Here is a 22,885-nt window from a genome sequence, read left to right as displayed (position 1 = left end):
TAAATACTGTGAACGATATGTCATATATAATCATCATTAAATGGGTAATTAGCAGACAGATGCAAGTTTAATATACAAATTTGGTTGGTCTAGTCCAAATAGTCTCTGAGTAACTGAGAGAAATGCAAAAAGTGTTGCAACTGTCCCCGGTCTCCCCTACCTCTTAGTGCCCCTATAGAAAACTCCATGACAGAGCAGAGAGCACATCTCTTGCCCTTTTTAACTCTAAAAATGCACAAGTTTTTCTTTTTGGGCTAGTGTGTAGGCCTAGGCCTATGTCTTATAGTTAAATAAACACGTCTGTGTGTTTGAGATTTGTTGCTGGGCGTGTGTGTGTAAAGGGGTTATGTTTAGCCACATTATAAGTCCATTTGTACCGTACAACACATAAAAACTTTATCTGCATCTGGATGTATAGGCGGGCTGTTGTAATGTGGCCTTTTAAACTACTAGTCTAGGTCACAAAAGTAGCCTAGGGTCATGTTTTCAGAATAATTCACATGGTTAAAGTATGAAGTCATCCCTTTACAAATATTTACCATAAATGTTTGTGCGGAATGTGGATGTATGACTAGGGATGAATCAGACAAAAGCCTGGTCATGTGACTACACCTAAACCAATGACATCGCTTCTGACTCTTCTCTAAAATCATCAGGCTCTACGGAGCGTCCCATTTTTTCCGCATAAAGAGGTCTACAATCACATCGAATCGGTAAGACTGCTGTTTGTTTTGTATTGTTATAGTCGCCGACTCGCCGTTAGATCGGGAATGGCAGGGAAGAGATGTGGCCGCGCCGCGCGCTCCCCTCTTGAAACAAAAGATACTGTTTCCGGTTTTACGATGACGTTTTTTTGCACACGGTCTGGTTGAGGTGTTCGTGGTGTTGTGTGCAGAATCGCCGCCTAGAACGCGCTTACATTCGAGCGTAGTGCACGTGTGGACTCCCGGTAAGCAGTAAATAGTGTTGATGTATGGTCAGTGCGTTACGCGTGAAAAATACAGTTAGGACGGGAGAAATCCGTTGTGCACGTTGCAGGAAAGTACCAACTAGGCCGCGTGACGCCTGTTGTTCTTCCACATCAGTGTTATTTCTGCTAAATTTTCATAGATCATAGATCTGAAAATATAAACGAAATGCAATCCAGTAAAGAAACGCCATTGTTATTGTCGAAACCATTGACATTGTAATTATTGTTGTCGCAGTGTGTGTAAACAGGTGTTAGTGATGCCTGTTTAGAAACAGAAAAAACAGGGATGAAATGCATTAGTGCAAAATTCACCAGATTCTTATGTGTGTTACTTTTTCTTAGAGGTCTTACAGGTAAACACTATGCATAGCCTATGGAGTGCATATGGAGTCACATATGGAACACTATGCATATGCACTTTGCACTAAGCATATGGAGTCGTTTAAAAACTCCATATTCATTAACATTATAACGAGATTAAGAACAAATTCAAAACAAAAACAAAACACGCAATTATTGATAAATGACTTTTGTTAGATACAGAAGGTCAAGACACTCTAGGTGTTGTGTGGCACTCCAGGTGTCTCTGAGGTAGAAGAGTCCAAAATCATTTTAAGGGAAAATACATATAGATTTAAAACTAGCTACAAAAACATCAAACAGGTCTCACATAAAAAACATTGTATTTGTGACTGTAATATTGCAAAGTAAAAAAACAAAAACAAAACGAGTGATAGTGGGACACCGCATAAAATACGCCATAGCAAACGACTCCATATGCTTAGTGTAAAGTGCATATGCATAGTGTTCCATATGTGACTCCATATGCATAGTGTTCACCTCAGAGGGTTAGGACAAATTAAACAAATGTACTATTTAAAGTGAATTGTGTTAGCAACGCTTTTTTATTAAACATTTTTATTAATTTACATTAAGGACATCGTCTTTCAAAACATAACCTGTGCGAAAGAGAAAAAAAATGGGTCATTGTACCCAGCACTTCTGCAAATGCACTTCCGAAGGTGTCTCTGTCCCAGCACATTTCAAACCAACTGTGTCCAAAACCAAGAGTCAACAATCATTTTAATTTATGTTCACATTTATTTATTTAATTTAATTCACGCCCATGTTCGCACAGGTTATGTTTTGAAAGACAATGTCCTGTAGCTGAATGTAAATTAAGAAAAATGTTTAATAAAAAAGCGTTGCTAACACAATTCACTTTAAATAGTACATTTTTTTTCATTTGTCCTAATATATGTTGTTAGTGGTGAGACTTGCCACGTGATCCGACAATTTTAAGCGCGCGGAATTGCCCGCGTATTTAAATGGTCCAGTGGCAGAACTTTTGCCAAGCGTGTCAGAGGTTCTGGGTTCTAATCCGCACTCGTATAGGTTTTATTTTTTTTCTCATCAAAACCGATTATGTTTATCAGTGGTTGTATATCAGGCAGGGACACGTTTGTGTGCATTTTGTTTTGTAATTTCACCGGAACGAATAGAGAGTCTCCACAACGGATTGAAGCGCGCGTCCGAGTGACGACTGTGTGCGAGCCACGAGAACATTATTTAAAAAACATCACATTTCAGCGCTAGATCAACGACAAACGAACAAACGAACTAAATTAATACTCTGCTAGTTAACTGGAGATGTTTTATTTATTTGTATTGGTATATTAGTGCCGCGAGATGTTTCAAAAGTGGCGGGGACAATATCGACCTTAGCAAAAAGTGGTGGGGACATGTCCCACCCGTAAATTACGCGTATGTTTTTACATAAGATGCCTACCCTACCAAGTTTAGTAATTTGCATAAACACGCCCAACTATATCCATATAAGGGTCTTCTATGCAACCTTTCTTTTACAGTCCTCCTTCCTTTGACGAAATATGCATTTAAGATGAAATTATCTATGCAAAATTATTCTTAACACGTTTACATGGCCACCCAAAGTGTGGGTTTTGCATATGTGTGATATCAGTTGTTTCTATATTTTTCCTGTAAATTTAGAATACATTTTGGTACAGATGTTATTGATGACTCATGATTTGTTTGTGCATTCTTAGTGAGTGAGATTCATTAGTTTGGAAATCTATTGAATTTGTTTTCAATTAATTGCAGTTCAAAAATGAATTATTTTTAACTACTTGTTTTTTGGTCCTTAAAATGAGTCTTTCCATTTTCCCACACTGTAAATGGAAGTTAAGAATATAAGTTTATGTTTTGCTTTTGTTTTCATTCTCTGTTTCAGAATTGTAATGTTACAGCATTGTGACAATAACCAGATTATTTTTCTGTTTTAAGATGCCAGAATGATTGACTGGTGTCCACGCCTCTTTCCAGTGGTATCACTGACATTACTGTGGGCGTGTTTAGTTGGGGCAGGTTCAGACTGCACATCTATGCCCATTGAGACTGACGGTCGAGTAGCAGAACAGGCACAGCAGCGCCACCTACATGCTCTGTTTGACAAGTACGGTCAGAACGGGAGTATCTCCTTAGAAGGCCTGTTCAACCTACTAAAGGGGGTGGGGCTAGACCGCATCCAGAAAGTGATGGTGCATCATCGTGAAAACGAACATAATCATACACACTCGCATACTCATGAGCACGCTCATGTGGACAAACTCACCACACACACACATCCTGTCACCAAGAAGGGGGGTATTGATCATATTGTGGAGAAGACTGACCCCATCCCAAAAGTGCAGCCTGATCCTGCCTCTGGGAAGAAAAGCCAGTCGGATGCTCACCACAATCTCTACATGAAGATGAATCAGGAACCGACCACACATTTGACTACTCCGTCCTACGTCACAAAATCACGGCGGACGAATCGTAGCGCTGACTATGATTTAACGCAAGACCATGACTCCTATAACCACGCCCAGCCCAATTTAACACACTCTAACCACACCCACCATCCTGAGGACACGGCCACCCATGTGCACGATGACCATGAGCATGGACACAGCCATACCAGTCTAGAGGTACACAAACAGTTACATTATTTACTTGTTTAATTTTTATTATATATTTTAATCTATGTATTTTAAATTGTATTTATTGAATTTTATTTTTATCAGTATTTTTATTGAACCTTTTTTATTTATTTATTTTTTACATTTGTTACACTGTTTTTCTCTAAACTTTTCCATGGATCCGATAGTGCTCCCTTGAAAATCCCTGACATATCCCACTCACTTAAGTCCTGCCTTTTCTCTTTCAGTGTCAAAATGCCTCCACAATCCTGCAGTCACATGGCATGACAAAGGAAATGGGTCTCTCTGTCAAGGACTTCAGTTACCTGTGCCCTGCCCTTCTCATGCAGATTGATTCCAAGTCTTGCCTCGTGCACAAGGATGAGCATCCAGGTGAGCTTTTGTGCCTGTAATTTACATACAGTTGTATTTTTGAGTCACAGTTGATTTGCAGAATCTGTTTAACAATTCGCTCCCTCCCCCCGCCAGATCATTCCCATCATCACAACCACCATCATCATCACCATCATTTGCATAATCACACCGATGGCAGAAGCCCAAGGAATGCTTCAATTACCATTGGTAAGTATTGTTCCTTATGGTTATTGTATATACTTATGGTGTATGTGTATATATATATATATATATATATATATATATATATATATATATATATATATATATATATATATATATATATATATATATCAGAGTTTCCGCTAGAAAAAAATGGTGCCGGTCAAAGTGACTGGCAGAGGTTTCGTTTTCCGGACATTTCAATGTTATGCCGGTCAAATATCGCCTCTTAATTAGTCAAGTTGAGGAAAACTGGAGGCAGGCTATGTAACTTAAAAATGACATAATCAGGCCGAATGCAACATGTTTATAAGCCTAACTTTCAAATAAAAAAAACGGAAAAAAAACACACATGAACGTCCGTTTGGCGTCAATCAACGCCAATTGTTAGGGTTTCACATTCATAGTTTAACAAACCAATCCCCCTTCTCCACATAAAATATCTGAAGCCTATTGTTTTTACTCAAGCGAACTTCCCAGTGTCTCTCTACAACTTGCAGTGCGCATAAGCCGCGTAACCTTGTTCTCCGCAAGGCGACTTTACTGCTTCGTCTTGATCCGATTCTGCAGCGAGAACACAGCTCTCTGCAGGAACACTCGAGACCCATTTTCTACTATGGTTATGTACGTTTCTTCATTCGGATCTATTTGCGATCCATTCCATTCTAAACAAACAACACAGTTTATATGCTTCGTCCTTGTTTCATTATTCATTAAGATAATAATTAGCCTAATAAATGCACGCATAATTATCAGTGAACTTGATAAATGTTGCAGATATGTTTTGCTATGCATGCACAAACAAATGCCTTTCAACTTATGTGTGCAAAATTCAGAATAAAATGAATGTGCAGCAATTTGTACAAATAGAGAGTCTATGTCTACTATACGTGTTGTAGCCATTAAATGAGCTCATTTAGTTTAATATTTGTTAAAATATTATAATGTTATTTTTTAATTTATGTTGATTATGAAAAGTGAACAGCACGAGTAGGATGGATGCGCAATATCGAGAGACATGGAGCGGGTCAGACATGATTTTGACCACTTGATTAAGTTTGGTTTTGTAGAAAGACTTTTTTGAAGTGAATTTCGTTTTGTATAAATTGTATCTTAATTTTAATAATTTTTTTATCAACCAATTGCCTGTATTTAATATATAGCTAAGCAGCAAATATAGCAGACGATAGGCCTAATCATGGAGGCGCCCGCGCGGTCACTGCATTGCTCGTGAACAGGAGCGCATCTCATCCTAACTTAACGAAACTCAGCGTAGGCCTCACAGACATGAAATATATCTTAAGAAAGCTTGAAACGTCTTTTTAACAATTTAAAACGAAAAGAAATAGGCTACTCTCTGATTATGTAATCCATGATGTGCATTTCTCTCTATAGGCGCGTTCACTATGGAGATGGCGATCGTCAACTTCATCTTTACAGCTGTTGTTGCTGTTAATAAACTAAAAATAATAGGCCTATAATTTTATTAAAAAATATATTCAATGAAATTGTAATTGTATTAAAAAAAAAATCCTGTTCAAGTGTTTTTTTTTTTTTTACGCATTAAATTCAGGTAGGCTACTGAGTCGCTGTCCTCAGTGCCCAGAAAAGCGCTGAAACGGAGATGAAGGGCAACCCGTTTTTATTTATTTTTTGGCTTATTTTAACTGGCCCATCCAGTTTTCTGGAGGCCCACCTACAATCAAAATCCTGGCGCCGCTAGTGCTTCACATCGTCTGATATCAAGAAATAACAGACCGCATTCCACATTGGAATTCAACCAAGCCATGTAATAATGTTTAATAACTTTCAAACGGTAGAGCCTGTTCCTTTATAACATTGCCAAATGTCGGTGTATTTTTGCTTTATACATTTTAGGCTTATTCTCAAATTCAGATTGTGTTAGGGGGGCGGGATTATTAGGCAATTTTAATCTGACAATTTGACCGGAGAGATTTATTTTTGTCGGACATTTCATTTTTTTTCCGGCCAATGTCCGGTAATTACCGGACAACGGAAACCCTGATATATATATAAATAAATAACAAGGCTAAGTTGCATGTTCATTATATTTGTTATGGTCCATTTATACAAATTACATGTTACATTAGATAAACGGCCAGCCTCCTGAGTAAGTTCAACCAATGAAACCATTGTGTTATACAGGTGAAACTCGAAAAATTTGAATATCGTGCAAAAGTTTGTGTATTTCAGTAATTCAAATTAAAAGGTGAAACTAATATATTTAGTATAGATAACTATATACATACATTTTTATTGATTTCATGTAATATTCAAATTTTCTGACATTTAGAAGATTTGGGGGTTTTCATAAGCTGTAAGCCATAATCATAAAAATGATAACTTTTGCACGATATTCAAATTTTTCGAGTTTCACCTGTATCTGTGGAGGTCCTTTTGGTTTATAATACTTAAACTGAGGGAGTGATAAGCTGATCATTTTCATTTTGTGGTTGATAACCTCCACATGGCCCATATTAAAATTCGATTTACTATTTGACTGACTAAATAAAAAATAAAAATAAAAAACTAAACACAAAAAAAAAAATTAGTATTAAATATTGCAAATGAATTCACAACATAATTAATTATGGAGATTTGCTAGTGTTGTTAAATAAGTGTTGACTTTAAGTGAGCTTTAGATGGCGGCAGAAGTAATCTAAATGTCAAATCAAGGAAAAACAGAACAAAAAAAAACATCTAATAAGTGTGTATGTTTGTGTTACAGCATGGGTAGGAGGGTTTCTCTCCATCACTTTGATCAGTTTACTGGCATTAGTTGGTGTGGTTTTGATCCCACTCATGAACAGAGTTTGCTTCAACTTCCTGCTGAGCTTCCTGGTGGCCCTTGCAGTGGGAACTCTCAGCGGAGACGCTTTCCTTCACCTCATTCCACATGTAAGACAAAGACAAATACTGTCATCAATGCACAACTGGCATTTGAATTTAGTACTGTTGTTTTTAAGCTCTTATTTTGTATTTTTATTTTATTTTTTGGTCTATGGTTTTACTTGATACTGATATGATATAATCATCACCGGTGCTTACATATTTACAAATACACTGCCACGTACACTACCACTTAAAAGTTTATGGTCTGTAAGATCTTAAAATAAGTATTTTATGCTCATTACACTACAAGACTGCATTTATTTGAAAGTATATACACAGTTTTTCTATATTTTGTGAGATTTCTCATTGACTTCTGATTGGTGTCTGTCAGTCTCTGGGTCATCACCAGCATAGGCACTCGGAGCACCATCACCACGGTGAAGAGATGGAAGAGGATTCCCTTCGGCCTGTGTGGACAGGGCTCACGGCTCTGAGTGGAGTCTACATCATGTTTCTCATTGAACACTTCTTGACCCTTGGCAAAATGTACAAAGACAAAAAACAGAAGGTCAGCAAAATGTACAAACACACAAAATACAAGGTTAAGATCTCATATTTCATGTTAAAGTCATGTGCTACACATTCTTTTAGCCATTTTGCTAAAAGTCATAGTATTAATTCCCTGAACATTGTGACATAACATGGATGTTGCACGGAGTTGTTCTTTGAGTATTATCTCTGTTTGTAGGTGCAGAAAAGGGTTGATCTCACCACAGAAGTTTTGGAATCTGAGAAAATGCCGTCATTACAAGACAATGATGTCAAAACACTTGATTGTATGTAACTATATGCAACTCTTTTTGATGCTTGTTAATGTTTATGAGGTCAAAATGAAGCTCTTACATGGTATTTCTATAACATCAGCTGTTGAAACGAATGGTGGAAGTGCATGTGGGCGTGGCGTGGCAGAGGAAGAAGAGGTGATGTTGGGGGCGGAGCTCTACTCCGATGTGGACTGTGAGAACAAATGCCACTCCCACTTCCATGACACTGTTGGCCAGTCAGATGAGCAGCATCATCATCACCATGACTACCACCACATACTGCATCACCACCACTCCCAGAACCACCACCCACACACACACTCACACAGACACACAAACTCCTATTCGCTACAGCACTTCCAGCAGGCTGGCGTGGCCACACTCGCCTGGATGGTCATCATGGGAGACGGACTTCACAACTTCAGTGACGGTCTTGCCATAGGTAAGTTTTACACACACACACACACACATAACAAATTAAACCTTGGACTTACAATAAAAGTGTACAAAAGTTTATGCATACTACAGTCTCTATTAGACAGTCTTGGGATAAACTTGTTGCAATTTTGAAACCATCTATTTTTGCAATAGAGATCCATAAATATGAATGTATCTTACAGTGCATATAAAACATTTTCTTTTGTGATCAACATTGCATACTAAGGCTTTTAGCATCCGTGTTTTAGGAACAGCATTTACAGATTATGTGCCATTTTGTATTTCAGGGGCAGCATTCACTGAAGGTTTGTCCAGTGGTCTTAGTACCTCAGTTGCTGTGTTCTGCCACGAGCTTCCTCACGAGCTGGGTAAGACATTGTTTCTGTCATCATGCCTACAGTTTTTTTGACATTAGAAATGTGTCAGAATAAGGAAGGAACCGGAAATAAGGTTGTTGTCTATTCCATCACTATGAAATGTTTTTTTCTGTTCTCACTCCCCTGTCTTATCTTCTTATCTTCTTGCAGGAGATTTTGCGGTCTTGCTGAAGGCGGGTATGTCAGTACGACAGGCCATTTTATACAATCTGTTGTCGGCCCTGATGGGATATTTGGGAATGATCACAGGCATTCTGATCGGACATTATGCCGAGAATGTTGCCATGTGGATCTTTGCTCTCACAGCTGGGTTATTCATGTACGTCGCTCTCGTGGACATGGTGAGTAACACAGAAAAATAAATGCTGTGATTGAGGAGGGCCGATTCAAAAGGCTGTCTACTAGAAATACTACATCCTCAGCAGGGTTATCATTAACTAAAAAGAAAAACCTTTTTGTTAATTTAAATAAAGCTGAAATAACTAAATATTGGTTAATGTGTCTGGAAAGATTGTATTGTAAATGGTTAATTGTTGAGGAATTATAATTGTATGTTGATGCTTTGTGATTTTAGATTTTAAACATGTTTAATATTTAGCATCGATTTAACTTGCTGATAGACGGTGACGTCAATATAAAAGTAATTGTTTAAATAGTGGGTGGAGACATGATATAGTGGAGCCAAAACGTTTGTGTATTTTTCCACTTGTGTAAAATAAAAAAAACGCTTAATTCCGAGTACGAATCAATGCTCACTGCTCATGATAACTTCTGTTAACTCTACAATAAGTAAATCCACTTCACCAGCTAATTACGCTTCGACAATGAAATCATAGAAATATACAGGTCTACCGCAAAAACGGATTCTAAAGATGGTTTTGTGCTTGTTTCTCTGGAGAATAAGGTGTATAGGCACGAAGTGTTTCTTTAAAAAGTGACATCGCCAACTACTGGCCTGGCATGAAATTTTTTTCAGTCGTTTTTGTGGATCCGTGTGAACAAGGATCTTTTAAACCTGAAGTAATATTAAAATGGAAACAGAAATATAACAAAAGCCAATTCAAAATATGAATGAAATACTATTGTAGTTATAAATACTAAAATAACACTGATCCTTGGTATCTTCAACATATACAGTTTAGCTAACTATATGCATTTCTAAGAAAAGAATAATGTCAGTTCGGATAAAAACATGGTTATTTCCACCATATGCTTTGTGATTGTGTTTATCTAACTGAAACTGTGATCTCTAAAATTGTTCTTTTTGTGTGTGTTTTGTAGGTTCCTGAGATGTTACACAATGATGCTAGTGAAGCAGGCTTCAGTCACTATGGCTTCTTCCTCCTGCAGAATGCTGGGATACTCCTGGGCTTTGGCATCATGCTTATCATCGCTGTTTTTGAGCACAAGATACAACTTGACTTTGGCTTCTGACCTATGTAATAATAATCTAAAGAATGCCACTCCACAAAAACATCTGCTAACATTGCTCTTTGACCGATGACCCTCAATCTTGTTCACCTTCCTGGTGTCTACCTCTTGACATGCCTTAGATATAATTTAGTCTGTGGAAAAGTGGCATCTTAATATGCAAGAATAATTGTCGTCGTCTTTGTTGCTTGTGGGAGAAAAAAAATATAAATGTTGACTGTTACAATTTCAGTATAAAAGAGAAACTTGAGCCACATTGAGAATGTGGAGATTTTTTTATTTGTTTGTTACACAGTGTTGTTCAGTAGCTGTTGAAGCAAGTTACATTGTTAATTTTGCACATGCTGTCCCTCCAACATTCCAGTAAAGTATTAAGTGTCCCATTATGCCTTTGTCTGATTTCTGTCTAAACTGTATTTGATCTTAATGTGTGTATCAGTGGAGTTTATAGTATAGAATCTATTGATATTATTGGGTTGGGTTACTGAGAAATCATTCCTATGAATGAGACTATATTTCACGAGTTCACACTTACAAATGATTAGATTTACATTTACATTGAATCATTTCGCAGACGCTTTTATCCAAAGCGACTTGCAACTGAGGAGAACAATAGAAGCAATCAGACCAGCAAGAGGGCAACAGTATAGATATAAATCTAGAATAGGCAAGTGCTAGTGTTAATTGGCCAGGTGCTGGCGAAAAAGATGTCTTTAGACATTTGTTGAAAATGGTTAGAGAATCAGCTGCACGAATTGAGATAGGCAGGTCATTCCACCAACAGGAAAAGGTCCGCAATGTGATTTTGTGCCTCTTTGGGATGGCACCACGAGGCGTTGTTCACTTGCAGAACACAAGCTTCTGGAGGGCGTATAAGTCTCAACTAGTGAGTTAAGGTATATTGGTGCAGACCCAGTGGTTATCTTGCAGGCAAACATCAGTGCCTTGAATTTGATGCGAGCGGCTATTGGCAGCCAGTGCAAACTGATGAAGAGAGGAGTGACGTGGGCTTTCTTTGGCTCGTTGAAGACCACCCTCGCTGCTGCATTCTGGGTCAGTTGCAAAGGCTTTGTGGTAGTAGTAGCCCGAAGGCCCGCTTAGAGAGCATTACAATACTCCAGTCTGGATAGAACAAGAGCTTGGACAAGGAGTTGTGTGACCTGCTCTGACAGGAAGGGTCTGATCTTCCTGATGTTGTATAAAGCAAATCTGCAGGACCAGGCCGTTGTAATAATATGGTCTGTGAAGCTTAGCTGATCATCAATCACAACTCCAAGATTCCTGGCTGTCCTGGAAGGAGTTATGGTTGACGAACCCAGCTGAATAGAATAAAAGAGTAGGCTATGTGTATTTCGCGTGCTGTCCGTAACTCCGTATATCTCTGGATAGGATAGGAACCAGGCGAGTGTGAGGAGACGGGGTAGTGGAGCGGAGGGATGCAGAAAAAAATGTCGATGAACATATGAGTCGGCTACGTATTTATAGACCTCCTCTCGTGGAGATCATTTGAACGTGCTCCTCCCGAACTTTAATAAAACATAATTTAGTGTTATTAAATGATTAGTTGTTTTTAAAGATGTACTTTGTGATATAAATGTAAAAATAAGGTAAATGAGCATGCAGAATTAAATATCCAATAATGACCAATACTGATAAATAAAATAAAAAACTTGTGTACATTATCATTCAAATGTTTGGGGTCAGTAAGATTTTATAAAAAAAAATTAAGAAATGTACATTTTAAATTACATAGGATGCATCAAAAGTGACCGTAAAGGCATTCATAATGTTACAAAAGATTTCTATTTCAAATAAATGAATCCTGAAAACATTTATTGTGGTTTCCACAAAAATATTTGCTCAAATGTTTCTGGAGCAGCAAATCAGCATATTCGAATTATTTCTGAAGGATCATGTGACACTGAAGACAGATGTAATTATGCTGAAAATTCTTTACATTTTAAAATGCATTTAAATAGAAAACAGTAATATTTCACTTTTGATAAAAAAAAATTAAAAAAGCAGCCTTGGTGAGCAAAAGAAATGTTTAAAAAATCTTACCAACCCCAAACTTTTGAATGTCAATTTGTTTATTCCACAATCATACAGTTTATGACTCAATTAATCCTTTTATTTAAAGTAAAACAACAAAAACATTTACCTTTTAATGTTCAACTCTGTTAGTCTGGATAATGAGCTGCAGTCCATGAAATCCAGTCGACTGCCATGTGACTCCTTTGCAACTCTATGAGTTTATGATGTTATTTACACCAAGTGACAAGATAACACTCAATTATGAGAGGTAAGATGTTTGAAAAGCTGCCCTTATTTCATGCAATAGTAGCCTATACATAGAAGGCTGTTCACTGAAGTGCATCAGACCCTGATTCAAAGTGCACTGTATACTGCGTGCTTAGCTAATTTAAAGGTGAGATTTTTCCATGGCAGTGTTATGTGTAAATACTGCAGCTTGCATTATTTACAAAATCTTTGAATTACCCTTTGGAAAATGAAGGTAAAATACCCATGAAAAGTACAGACTACAGTCCCTCTCTATTCATTTAGTTCATTCCTCCCTCTCCGCCTTGCTGTCTTGTGGTTTTCTGGTTCTGAATCTGAAAGTGATTTGATTGGCCGGTGGCATGATGCCCAGACCAGCACGGCTGTTGTCTAGCATCGCCTCCTGCTCGTTGTCCAGCAACTGCATTTCACACATGAGTAGAGTGACACACAAAAACTGCTTCAGCTCATTCATCGCAAAAAAGCGTCCCGGACACTGTGTGGCTCCCGAGCCGAAAGGCATTCGATAGTACCGAACCTTCTGGCCACATTTATAAAAATCCGTTTTCTCCTTCCCGTCCTCCACGAAACGGTCAAATTGGAAGCGCTACAAGAAACCCACAGACACAAGACATCGCAGTAAATGAGTTTTCTAACAATAAAGAGTAATATGTTTAAAATGTGCGTCTGCTAGGTGGATCTAGCGCAGTGGTTCTCAACCTTTTTGACTCCAATAACTCTCATTGGCCACAACGATATTCAAAGGCCCTGTGACTTCCAGTTGTTTGTTTAATTAAGGATAAGGATTTTTAAAAATAGGTTTTCTCATAATTTCTAATTATTAATATTTGTATTTTTCTAATATTTTTGGGTTATATATATATATATATAATATATATATGAATCATTTTTGTTCTGACTGCATGTATGTATATACGTATGTATGTGTGTGTGTGTACCCCCTGGAGTTTTACAATTTTATATATATATATATATATATATATATATACTGTATATGTACAGTCAGATCAATTTATTCAGACACCTTCAACATTTCTCACATTATCACAGTTTATTCGCTATAGTTTAGAAAATGGTAATAAAATATGACAAGAACTCAGGGTTATCAAATCAGTTGATATTTCACTGGTTTTGGCCATCCTTCTGTTAGACTGTCTCACAAATTAATTAGGTTGAATAGCTGTCAGCTGTTAAATTTAATTACACAATTAGATAATACCAATTTAGGTCAACCAATTACCAAGCAATGCTTAATTTTGTTCAGTCTGTGGTGTAAAAAGTTCGCATTAGCAATTAAAGAAAAAACACTTAAGCAAAACACGTTCAGGTCAAAATGTCTAGATTTTTGGTCCCAAAATGTTATCAATTTTACTGGTATGTGTGACACTGTATGAAGAGTTTTAAGGTATAATATGTCACAGTTTACTTTATTTTGCTATCCTCACTTACATAAATGAACAATATTGTCTTGCACCCACTAGTAAAAAAATCTAAAAAATTATATCTGGTGTCTGAATAATTTTTGGTTTGACTGTGTGCATGTGTGTGTGTACCCCCTGGAGTTTTACAATTTTATATAAATATATACAATGTTACTTATTACATAAATTAATATTTGATATATATAATAATGTTAAGAAAAACTGTGAGAACTTTTAAAACACCACTGCACGCCACTGGTTAAATTAAAACTAGGTAGGTCGTTTATAGACAAACCTTATGTTGGCTTGAGAAAGGGTTTAAAAAGCTTGGTTAAAATATGAAATATTTTTGTTGTTTTGACTAATTTTAATGTATGCTATGTCTTATAACATTTTAAGTCATCTTGGTTGAGAATCACTAATCTAGAGAGCTGTAAGTATTACCTGAGGCTGTTCATATATTTCCGGGTCAAGGTGTGTGCTTTGTGGGTAAAGAGCAATGATGTCATCTTTCCGCAGGCTGATTGAATTCTGGGCATCCAGACGCAAGCAGAAATCTTCCTGAACAACACGGATGTTCATCGATACAGAGGAGAGACGTAAACTCTCATTTACTGAACTCTCTGCACAGAGAAAAAAAACAGTCTGAGTCACTGAAAGCTGGCATAGTAACTCCAAAATTATAGCACTATTTATTTCTTTATCTACGCAAGAGTTATTCATTTAAGTGACAACCACTGAATTCACTCCTGAAAACAATGCAAAGTTACAAAAAATGTATGCTTTCTCTGAAACATTCAGGTTACAGTATAACTATGCGTGATGGGTTACTGTGTAAAAATGTGTTTGTTACCCAGGTAAACCATTTGTTCTAGCTGTTGTCGTGTAATTGTGATGTCCTCTTTGAAGATCAACTGCATGTCCTTCTCTCCAACCACATTCACAATCTCTGCTCGTACTGCAGCAAGGGCTTCTGGGCAGGTGATGAGGTGGTAAAGACACCAGAAGGCTGCTGGGATGGTGTTTCCCACTGATGCCCACAGCATGGCAAAATGATGTGCTATGGACAGAGAAAGTAAGATGATATGAGTGTGTGTGTGTGTGAGTTTGTTTGTTTGTTTTTGTGTTTGTTTGTTTGTTTGTTTGTGTGTGTGTGTGTGTGTGTGTGTGTGTGTGTGTGTGTGTGTGTGTAAAACAGCACAGTCATAAAGAACTTTCACTCTGTGTCAATTCTTTATTTGTACAGTCACATCCTGCTTCCAGCATTCCAGCATACTGAAAAGAAGCTGTGGTAAACAGCCCCTTTAAAGGGATAGTTCACCCAAAAATATAAATTCTGTCATCATTTACTCACCCTCAAGTTGTATGAATTTCTTTGTTCTGCTGAACACAAAAGAAGACATTTTGAAGAATGTGGGTAACCAAACAGTTGATGGGTCACACTGACTTCCATTGTATAGAAAAAAAATACTATGGAAGTCAATGGGGCCCATCAACTGTTTCACGAGATCACACATACATGAAATCAGATATAGTAAAGTATGCTTATTTGGCATGCTATATGGGAGGGCTCCGAGGCGAGGATGTGAAGCTGTCGCGGGACAGAGGTGAGGGAGGGCTATATACCGGCTTTCTTTTGCTCTGATTGGTTGGATTACCTGATCGTGCTCCTCCCGGACTGTGTTAAATAAACTTAATTTAGTTACAGACATTCTTCAAAATACCTTATTTTGTGTTCAGCACAAGAAAAAAAGTTCATACAAGTTTGGAATAACTTTGGAACAGAATTTTCATTTTTGGGTGAACTATCCCTTTAAGACAAGTCAGTTCAGTCAGCAGTCATCTTGGCAAAACCCCAGGGGAAGGAAATTTCTTTGTATAAGTATAAGACCTTTCTACTTGAATGGGGAAACACCAAAATCTCCAAAACAGTTTGTTACTCAGCAATAAAATCTGACAAAAACATCCTAATTTTTTCATCCACAGCTCAAATTATGCTAAAACCCCAACTAACCTTCACTGCATTCACAGATAACCACTTTAACAACACTGATAGTTCTAGTGATGGGCACTCTCGAAACACTGTTTCATGAAGCTTCAAAACCTTTTGAAATTTTGTTTGAAATAAGTGGTTTGGCATGTATATCGCTACTTCCCACTGTTTCAAACCATGGTTTTGAAACATTTTCAACTGTAACACTGTTAAAACGAAAACTATTAAAAATGAAATAAATATTAAAGCTGAAATAAAATATATATTTTAGATACATATTTTAAGTTGCCTCTGATAAAGAGTCATTAAAAAGTCTGTGTAAACACGCCTTTTGTGAGAATTGTTTTCCATTTATTTAGTATTTCAATAATCTCTTTTGGTGCATTAAACTTCAGTGCAAAAACCAAAGACTAGGGTTCTGCATGTCATCATCATGGGAATATTAATATCCTTTTGTAGGCGAGACATTTATCATCAACAAAACACGGCACAGTCATATATGGGCCCCACAAGAAGGATCTCAGACTTTCTCTGTGTGTGTGTGTACTGTACGTTTGCTTGTGTGAGTGCATGTGAGAGAGTCACCTGCTTTATCCTTGTCCTGAAGAGTATCATACTGCTGGAAAAGGGCAATTCGGGTCTGTATGAACTCGCATGGAGCTTTCCATTCTGCCATTTTATGAGGGTAGAAAAATCTTGTCAGCTTCTCTCGAATTTCTTTGGTTTTTCCCAGCAAGCCAATGGGCACACGGGCCATTAGTAAAGGGAAAATGGCATCAAACTTCTCAAAGTCCTCTCGCAGCTGATCCAGACGCAGATGTGACGAATGTCCGTATAGCGTGTTAAACGTGGTCTGAAACATTACGCATTTACAGAACTCATATAGTTCCACCTCTTTCCAATCGCCATCAGGCCCAGACTCTTCACTGGGCAGAAAACGATGTCGCAGGACCTGCTGCAGGTTTCCCATCATGCTGAACGTGAGCAGGTCGAGAGCAGGCCCCTGCAGCAGGGTGTAGCTCCTCTGGAGGCTGTCACTCATTCCAGGAAAGTGGCCACTCCGTACCGCTGGGAAACCAAACGTCCTGGATGCTGCGCTGTCTGAAAATGTGTGGAAATCCAACTGTTTCCCGTGTTTGATCACAGACGAGTACAGGAGAGGGTTCATTATGAATGTTATGTATCTCCCTAAAGAAACACACAAACATAGGTAGATGCCATTACATCACGACTGATTTGGATCAGAAAACATCTACCCAGAGCAAAGAAAAAATCAAATTTTTTAATCACAAAGTTCACCCAAAAATGAAAATTCTGTCATTAATTACTCACCCTCATGTGGTTCCAAACCCGTAAGTAACCCCCCCCCCCCCCCCCCCCCCCCCATAGACTGCAACGTAATTGCGTAATTTCAAGTTTTTTTTTTTCAATTTCAAATTTGCGTTTAATTCAACAATTTCTTCTCTTCCATGTCAGTCTCTGATGCTGTTCACGTTGTAAACAGTTCCGGGCTCTTCCGGGTTCTACGTCAGAATGCATGCGTCGTGGTGCTCACATGGTGCTGCTCAGAGACTGACACGGAAGAGAAGAAATTGTTGAATTAAGTCATTAGCTTCATATAATTAAGGCTGACCCACTGTAGTCACATGACTAATTTAACGATGTCTTTCTTTACTACCTTTCTGGGCCTTGAAAGTGGCAATTACGTTGCAGTCTATGGGATGTGGGGGGTGTGGGGTCTCAGCTCTCAGATTTCATCAAAAATATCTTAAAGGGGACATAAAACACGCAGGTTTTGCCAATCTCATGTTAATCTTGAGTACCTATAGAGTAATGTATCCTTCATATCCCCAAAGACTCTATAGTTTTATCAGATTTATAAAAGACAGATATGCTGTCTTCACGAAAACAGCCGACGGCTTCCGTTACCTGAACAAAGCACGTTGATGGGCGTTGCTCTTCCGTGAGAAGTCCCCATACAAGGAATTCAGCCCTTTATGATGTCATTCAGGGCCGTACTCTAAAAAAAACTTTCTGAAACTTATAGGAATCTTGAAGGAGTGTATTTGGCACAGAAATACTCCATCATATACGTCCAACTCATTTTTTTTTTTTACTTTGCCCATGTTTAGCATGACAATCCAAATCTTTAACAGTGTAAATAAGTCAGAATGCATGAAATAGCATTAAACATCCCATTTAATCTGAGTTCCGAAGATAAACATTGGTCTTACGTGTTTGGAACGACATGAGGGTGAGTAATTAATAACCGCATTTTAATTTTGGGGTGAACTATCCTTTTAATTGAGAAACTACTGGACCACTGAAATGAAAAAAAAAATGAAAAAAACAGTAATTAAAAAACTAAAATGGTGATGAATTGCAGAATCTAAAATATACACTTTGCCTTTCACATTTATAAAAAATGTAACCTAAAAATGTTTATTTTAAATAAGTCCATGTTATTTGCCAGCTATCCAAATGCTATTCTGACAACATCTTTAATGACCATATCTTTTTTATTACCATAACTATGTGCGAGCATGTGTTGCGCAATGACAGTGTGTCTGAGAGAAAGAGCAAAAGGAAAACTGTAACTAAATGTTAGCAAAATATGACAAAATCTTCATTTTGTTAACATCAGAAAACGTTGTCATTTGAAAAAATGACCTAATTTGTATAAGTAATGTTAGGTAAACGTGTGTGTCAACTATACCTGCAATAAGTACAGTGAAAACATCTCCATGTTCCTGTTGTAGTTGTGTAAGAAACTGTAGGGAGTTTTTCCTGAATTCTAGAGCTTTCCCAAGGAATGGAATCCAGCCTTTAATCAGCGGGGGCTCACCGTCCTTCCTGTAACATGCACACCCAATGTAACAGTTGAGTTCTTTCAACAATGCCTGAGAGACTGCCATTCAACATAAAATACTATCTTAGACAAACATACAAACTCAAACAAACTCTTCAACTCTGTTCTCTTGATAATGTCTCTGTGGTAAAGCTGTGACATAATTGTGCTGAACAAAATCTTATCAGTTTGTTTATCAGTTTGTTTTTCTGCTAGTATTCTTTTAAATGACAAAGCCATTATTAGGATGAGAATTAAGGATTCATCAAGGATTCATTAACTGAGAATACTGTTGAATGACCACAGGGATCTACTGCTGATGTATATCTCCCATGGCCTACTTTTCAAGGCTGACCAGAAAAGGATGTGGAGGGATTGCCCTTAGCCCTTTGGGAATTCATTCTCCAAACTTCCTCCTGAGGTTGCAACTGACAAACTGACCAAGAAGCCACATTGCAGCCCATAAAGGAGTAATTTTCCGCAGAGTTCAGGTTCAAAGGGTTTTAAAATGCCCCCATTAGTGTTTATATATATATATATATATATATATATATATATATATATATATATATATATATATATATATATATATATATATATATATATATATATATATATATATATTCCCTTTCATGCATTGTGTAATATAGCTGCTTGTGAATGTAAACATTCTGCAAAGTTGTAAAGTCAAAAGTGCGGAATAAAGTTATTGTCTCCCAAAAGAATGAATTGACTCAGTCAGGATGGCCTAAACAAGTCGTCTGTAATTCGAATTCCACTGCGTTACGGTTCTGTCACTAGATAACACATTTGCATAATACCCGCCTATGTTGTACATTGTCCGCCCGCGAACAACTTGTCCTGCCTTCAAACACGTCATTTTACTGACGACTGTATAGGTTTTCTACAGAGTGTTCCAAATACATATTTTTATGTTTTATATGGTGTAAGTTTCTGGCAAACCAGCTAACTCACATTACAGTATTACTGTCTTACTGAAATAGTTCTGCAAATCAGTTGTGGGCTCACTAGTATCTAAAATGATGTCTATTAATGCAGATTGTCTGTCGTTCTAACTACTCTGAGTTCAGATAAAGGATGGAACAAGATTTGTTTTGCAGACTTTAATGTTACATCAGTCATTCACGTTAGTGCTCGGCTAATGAATGCACCGTTTCATACAGTTAATGCAGTTCCATTATATATAATAAATTATCACAGTTGGAATGTGATGTTTCATTAGAGCATGTAAGAGCAGCATGGCAGGAAGACCTGGGAATAGATACTGCAGACTGGCAATGGGAAGAAGCACAAGAATCGGTTCACTCTTCTTCTTCTTTGAGTATTAGACATGGTTTAATACAATTCAAGATCTTACATAGACTTCATTTGTCTAAACTAAAGCTCTCTAGGATGTTCTCTTCTGTGGACCCATTATGCAATAGATGCAGTCCAAACGGCAGCATCACTAGGGCATATGTTTTGGAAGTGTCCTAATATTCAGTTATTGGATTTCAGTTTTTCAATTACTGTCAAAGGTGTTGGGAAAACCACTAGATCCAGACCCAGTTATGGCTATTTTTGGTGTCAGTAGTGACAATGTGGAGCTGTCTAAAAAACAGTGTATTGTGCCTGGAGTTGTCACACTCTTAGCACGTAGATTGATTTATCTCAACTGGAAACAAAAAATCCATCTCACTGCTCTGCCCTGATTAGAGATGTTATGCACCACCTTCAACTCGAAAAGATTAGATTTTCCTTAAAAAAGATGACTGATCATTTTTATGTAGTATGGAAATATATCTTATATGATCACCTGTGTTCAAATATAAATTGTTTAAATATGTAAGAATATTACTGCACACTGAATCCGCAAAGTGAGTTTTTCTTTGTGCCAATGTAGAAAATGTAATAAAGAGAATGTTCAAAAAAAAAAATATATATATATATACAAATCGGTTTGTTGATGAACAATTGAACATACACTTGTTAATGCTGATGGTGTGGAATTACAGCTGCAACATCCATAGACAGTATTTAAACATCTCATGTACCTCAAACTGAGTAGCACATCGAGGTTCCGGTTGAAAAACTAGTTCCTCAAATGTTTCATCATCAGACTCGCGCTCGGATTTATATGGTAAAAATCGACGCCATCATTACTGTCTTTACTGTGTGCAATTACGAGGACTGTGGAAGCCTCCTGAGCTGATGTTCAGTTATGGTAATGTGCGTTTAGCTTCCGACAAGCAGCTTACATACTGGGCCGTCTGGCCAAGCAGAGCATGCGGAAAGGAGGGATTTAGAGAGACTGATTCATCCGACGAGTCGTTTGAGAATCATGTGCAAAATGTGGTGATGTGCAAAGTATATTATGAGAAAATTAAAGTGTTTTTTGACCTTTAATGCATGTAAACCTGATTTAGGAGACCTCCTAAACAAAGTTAGGAACCTTTAAAATAGGATAATAGGGGCTCTTTAACAGTAGAAAAGGGGGTTTAACCCTAGGGTTTGGGTTACAAAATAGCAATTTCCGAATCAAGAATGAATCGTTCATCGAGTCGAATCTTTTCAATGAATCATTTAAACCAGTTCACAAAACAGGTGTTTTTTCATTACTTCATGTTTTTATAAACTGAATCATGGCTACTACAACAATCTGAATTGGAACAAATTACATACACCTTTATAAATACAATGTAAGAAAATGTATGTCTCTCTCTACAACATATGTCTTTAGGCCTATTGGAATATTTTAGAGAATGTATGTACATATGCTACACCTACAGGTCTAAAAACAGTGGCCTTTTTTATTTCAATAAAAGAAAACAGCACTGCATCAGCACCTCAACCGACCAGTGGCCATATCGGCACGTCAGGAACAACGATGACGAAATAGAATCACTGAATCGGCTCGAATCGTTCGAAAGAACCGATTCTCGACGATGATTAGAACAACCCATTACTGGAAGGTTCAATTTCAAACTGAGGTAAACGGAGTAAACAAGAGACCAGCCTGTTGTTAATTATTCATATGGTCTTAGCAGACATTTCTTTGCCAAAATGAATTGAATTAATGACGATTGTAACGTTCAGTTTCATCTGCCTTCAGTCCAGACTAATCAGGGATGTGCTGATTTATTAAATAAGAGTCACTTTGATCAAAAGAAGTCTGCCTAATGATAAAAACACACTCCAAATATGCAACATAATCACAACTGAACACAACGATCCATTTAAACAACGTATGTATCTGTATTACAATGAATTAAAATCGGATACATGTTACATTCTCAACCAGCAGCAAAACACAGTCAGAAAACTCACCGCCTCCGTCCACAGAACACGCAAAACAGAAGCACGGAGATAAAGCCCAGAAAGATCGTCAATAAATAATCCAACATGATCAAAGCCACTGAGTGAAGAAGAAAAAAATATAAGAGAGGTCCGGTTTACAAAGCACTAGAATATACGCGATTTATAATACGTCCAGGTTTTGCGACGGTCACTTTAAAAGTGAAAGCGTGCTTATCATCATCCCACAATAAACATCAGAGTCCAATGAGAGATATGACATGTAATGAAGAGATAACACGCGAACACGGCGAGTGTTCAAGATTTTCAGAAAGTCACGCCCAGTGGAGGTCGCTCAAAAGAAAATTAAGCAACAGTCTGCATGTTTGCTTTACAAAGCTTGGGCAATTTAAGCCTTAAACACACACAGAGCCATGGTTATCGATACAGCAGCATTTATATAGGCCTAATATATTCATTGCATTGACATATTTTTTCAGACAAAATCAAGACATAATCTATTTGACTCAGTCCTGCTAACACACACACACACACACACACACACACACACACACACA

The 22,885-nt window shown here is 37.5% G+C and overlaps 2 protein-coding genes across 3 annotated transcripts; one reads left to right on the top strand and one right to left on the bottom strand.

Annotated features, from left to right (window-relative positions):
- The first annotated feature begins 610 nt into the window (after window positions 1-610).
- On the top strand, window positions 611-10,736 carry slc39a6 (solute carrier family 39 member 6). Of its 2 annotated transcripts, none has more exons than XM_079875360.1 (11): window positions 611-713; window positions 3,275-3,960; window positions 4,200-4,344; window positions 4,441-4,533; window positions 7,277-7,446; window positions 7,772-7,948; window positions 8,129-8,216; window positions 8,305-8,646; window positions 8,930-9,010; window positions 9,170-9,360; window positions 10,301-10,736. In XM_079875360.1, exons 2-11 carry the CDS (start codon window positions 3,283-3,285, stop codon window positions 10,451-10,453), a joined length of 2,118 nt encoding a protein of 705 aa, XP_079731486.1. In that variant the 5' UTR covers window positions 611-713; window positions 3,275-3,282; the 3' UTR covers window positions 10,454-10,736. The 2 variants fall into 2 exon arrangements, with proteins under 2 accessions (XP_079731486.1, XP_079731485.1); XM_079875359.1 differs by lacking the exon at window positions 611-713 and adding an exon at window positions 813-949.
- Window positions 10,709-22,595, bottom strand: cyp7b1 (cytochrome P450, family 7, subfamily B, polypeptide 1). Its single transcript, XM_079875384.1, has 6 exons — window positions 22,341-22,595; window positions 18,882-19,018; window positions 16,751-17,353; window positions 15,026-15,232; window positions 14,617-14,795; window positions 10,709-13,337 (listed from the first exon to the last, which is right to left on the bottom strand). The coding sequence occupies exons 1-6, from the start codon at window positions 22,415-22,417 to the stop codon at window positions 13,017-13,019; spliced, it is 1,524 nt and encodes a 507-aa protein (XP_079731510.1). The 5' UTR covers window positions 22,418-22,595; the 3' UTR covers window positions 10,709-13,016.
- Between the last annotated feature and the right edge of the window lie 290 nt (window positions 22,596-22,885).

This window comes from Squalius cephalus (assembly GCF_949319135.1).
Source record: "Squalius cephalus genome assembly, chromosome: 7".
In the NCBI taxonomy this organism is placed as follows: Eukaryota; Metazoa; Chordata; class Actinopteri; order Cypriniformes; family Leuciscidae; genus Squalius; species Squalius cephalus.
The sequence above is the reverse complement of the archived record's forward strand: the minus strand, read 5'-3'. Positions and strand labels throughout refer to the sequence as shown.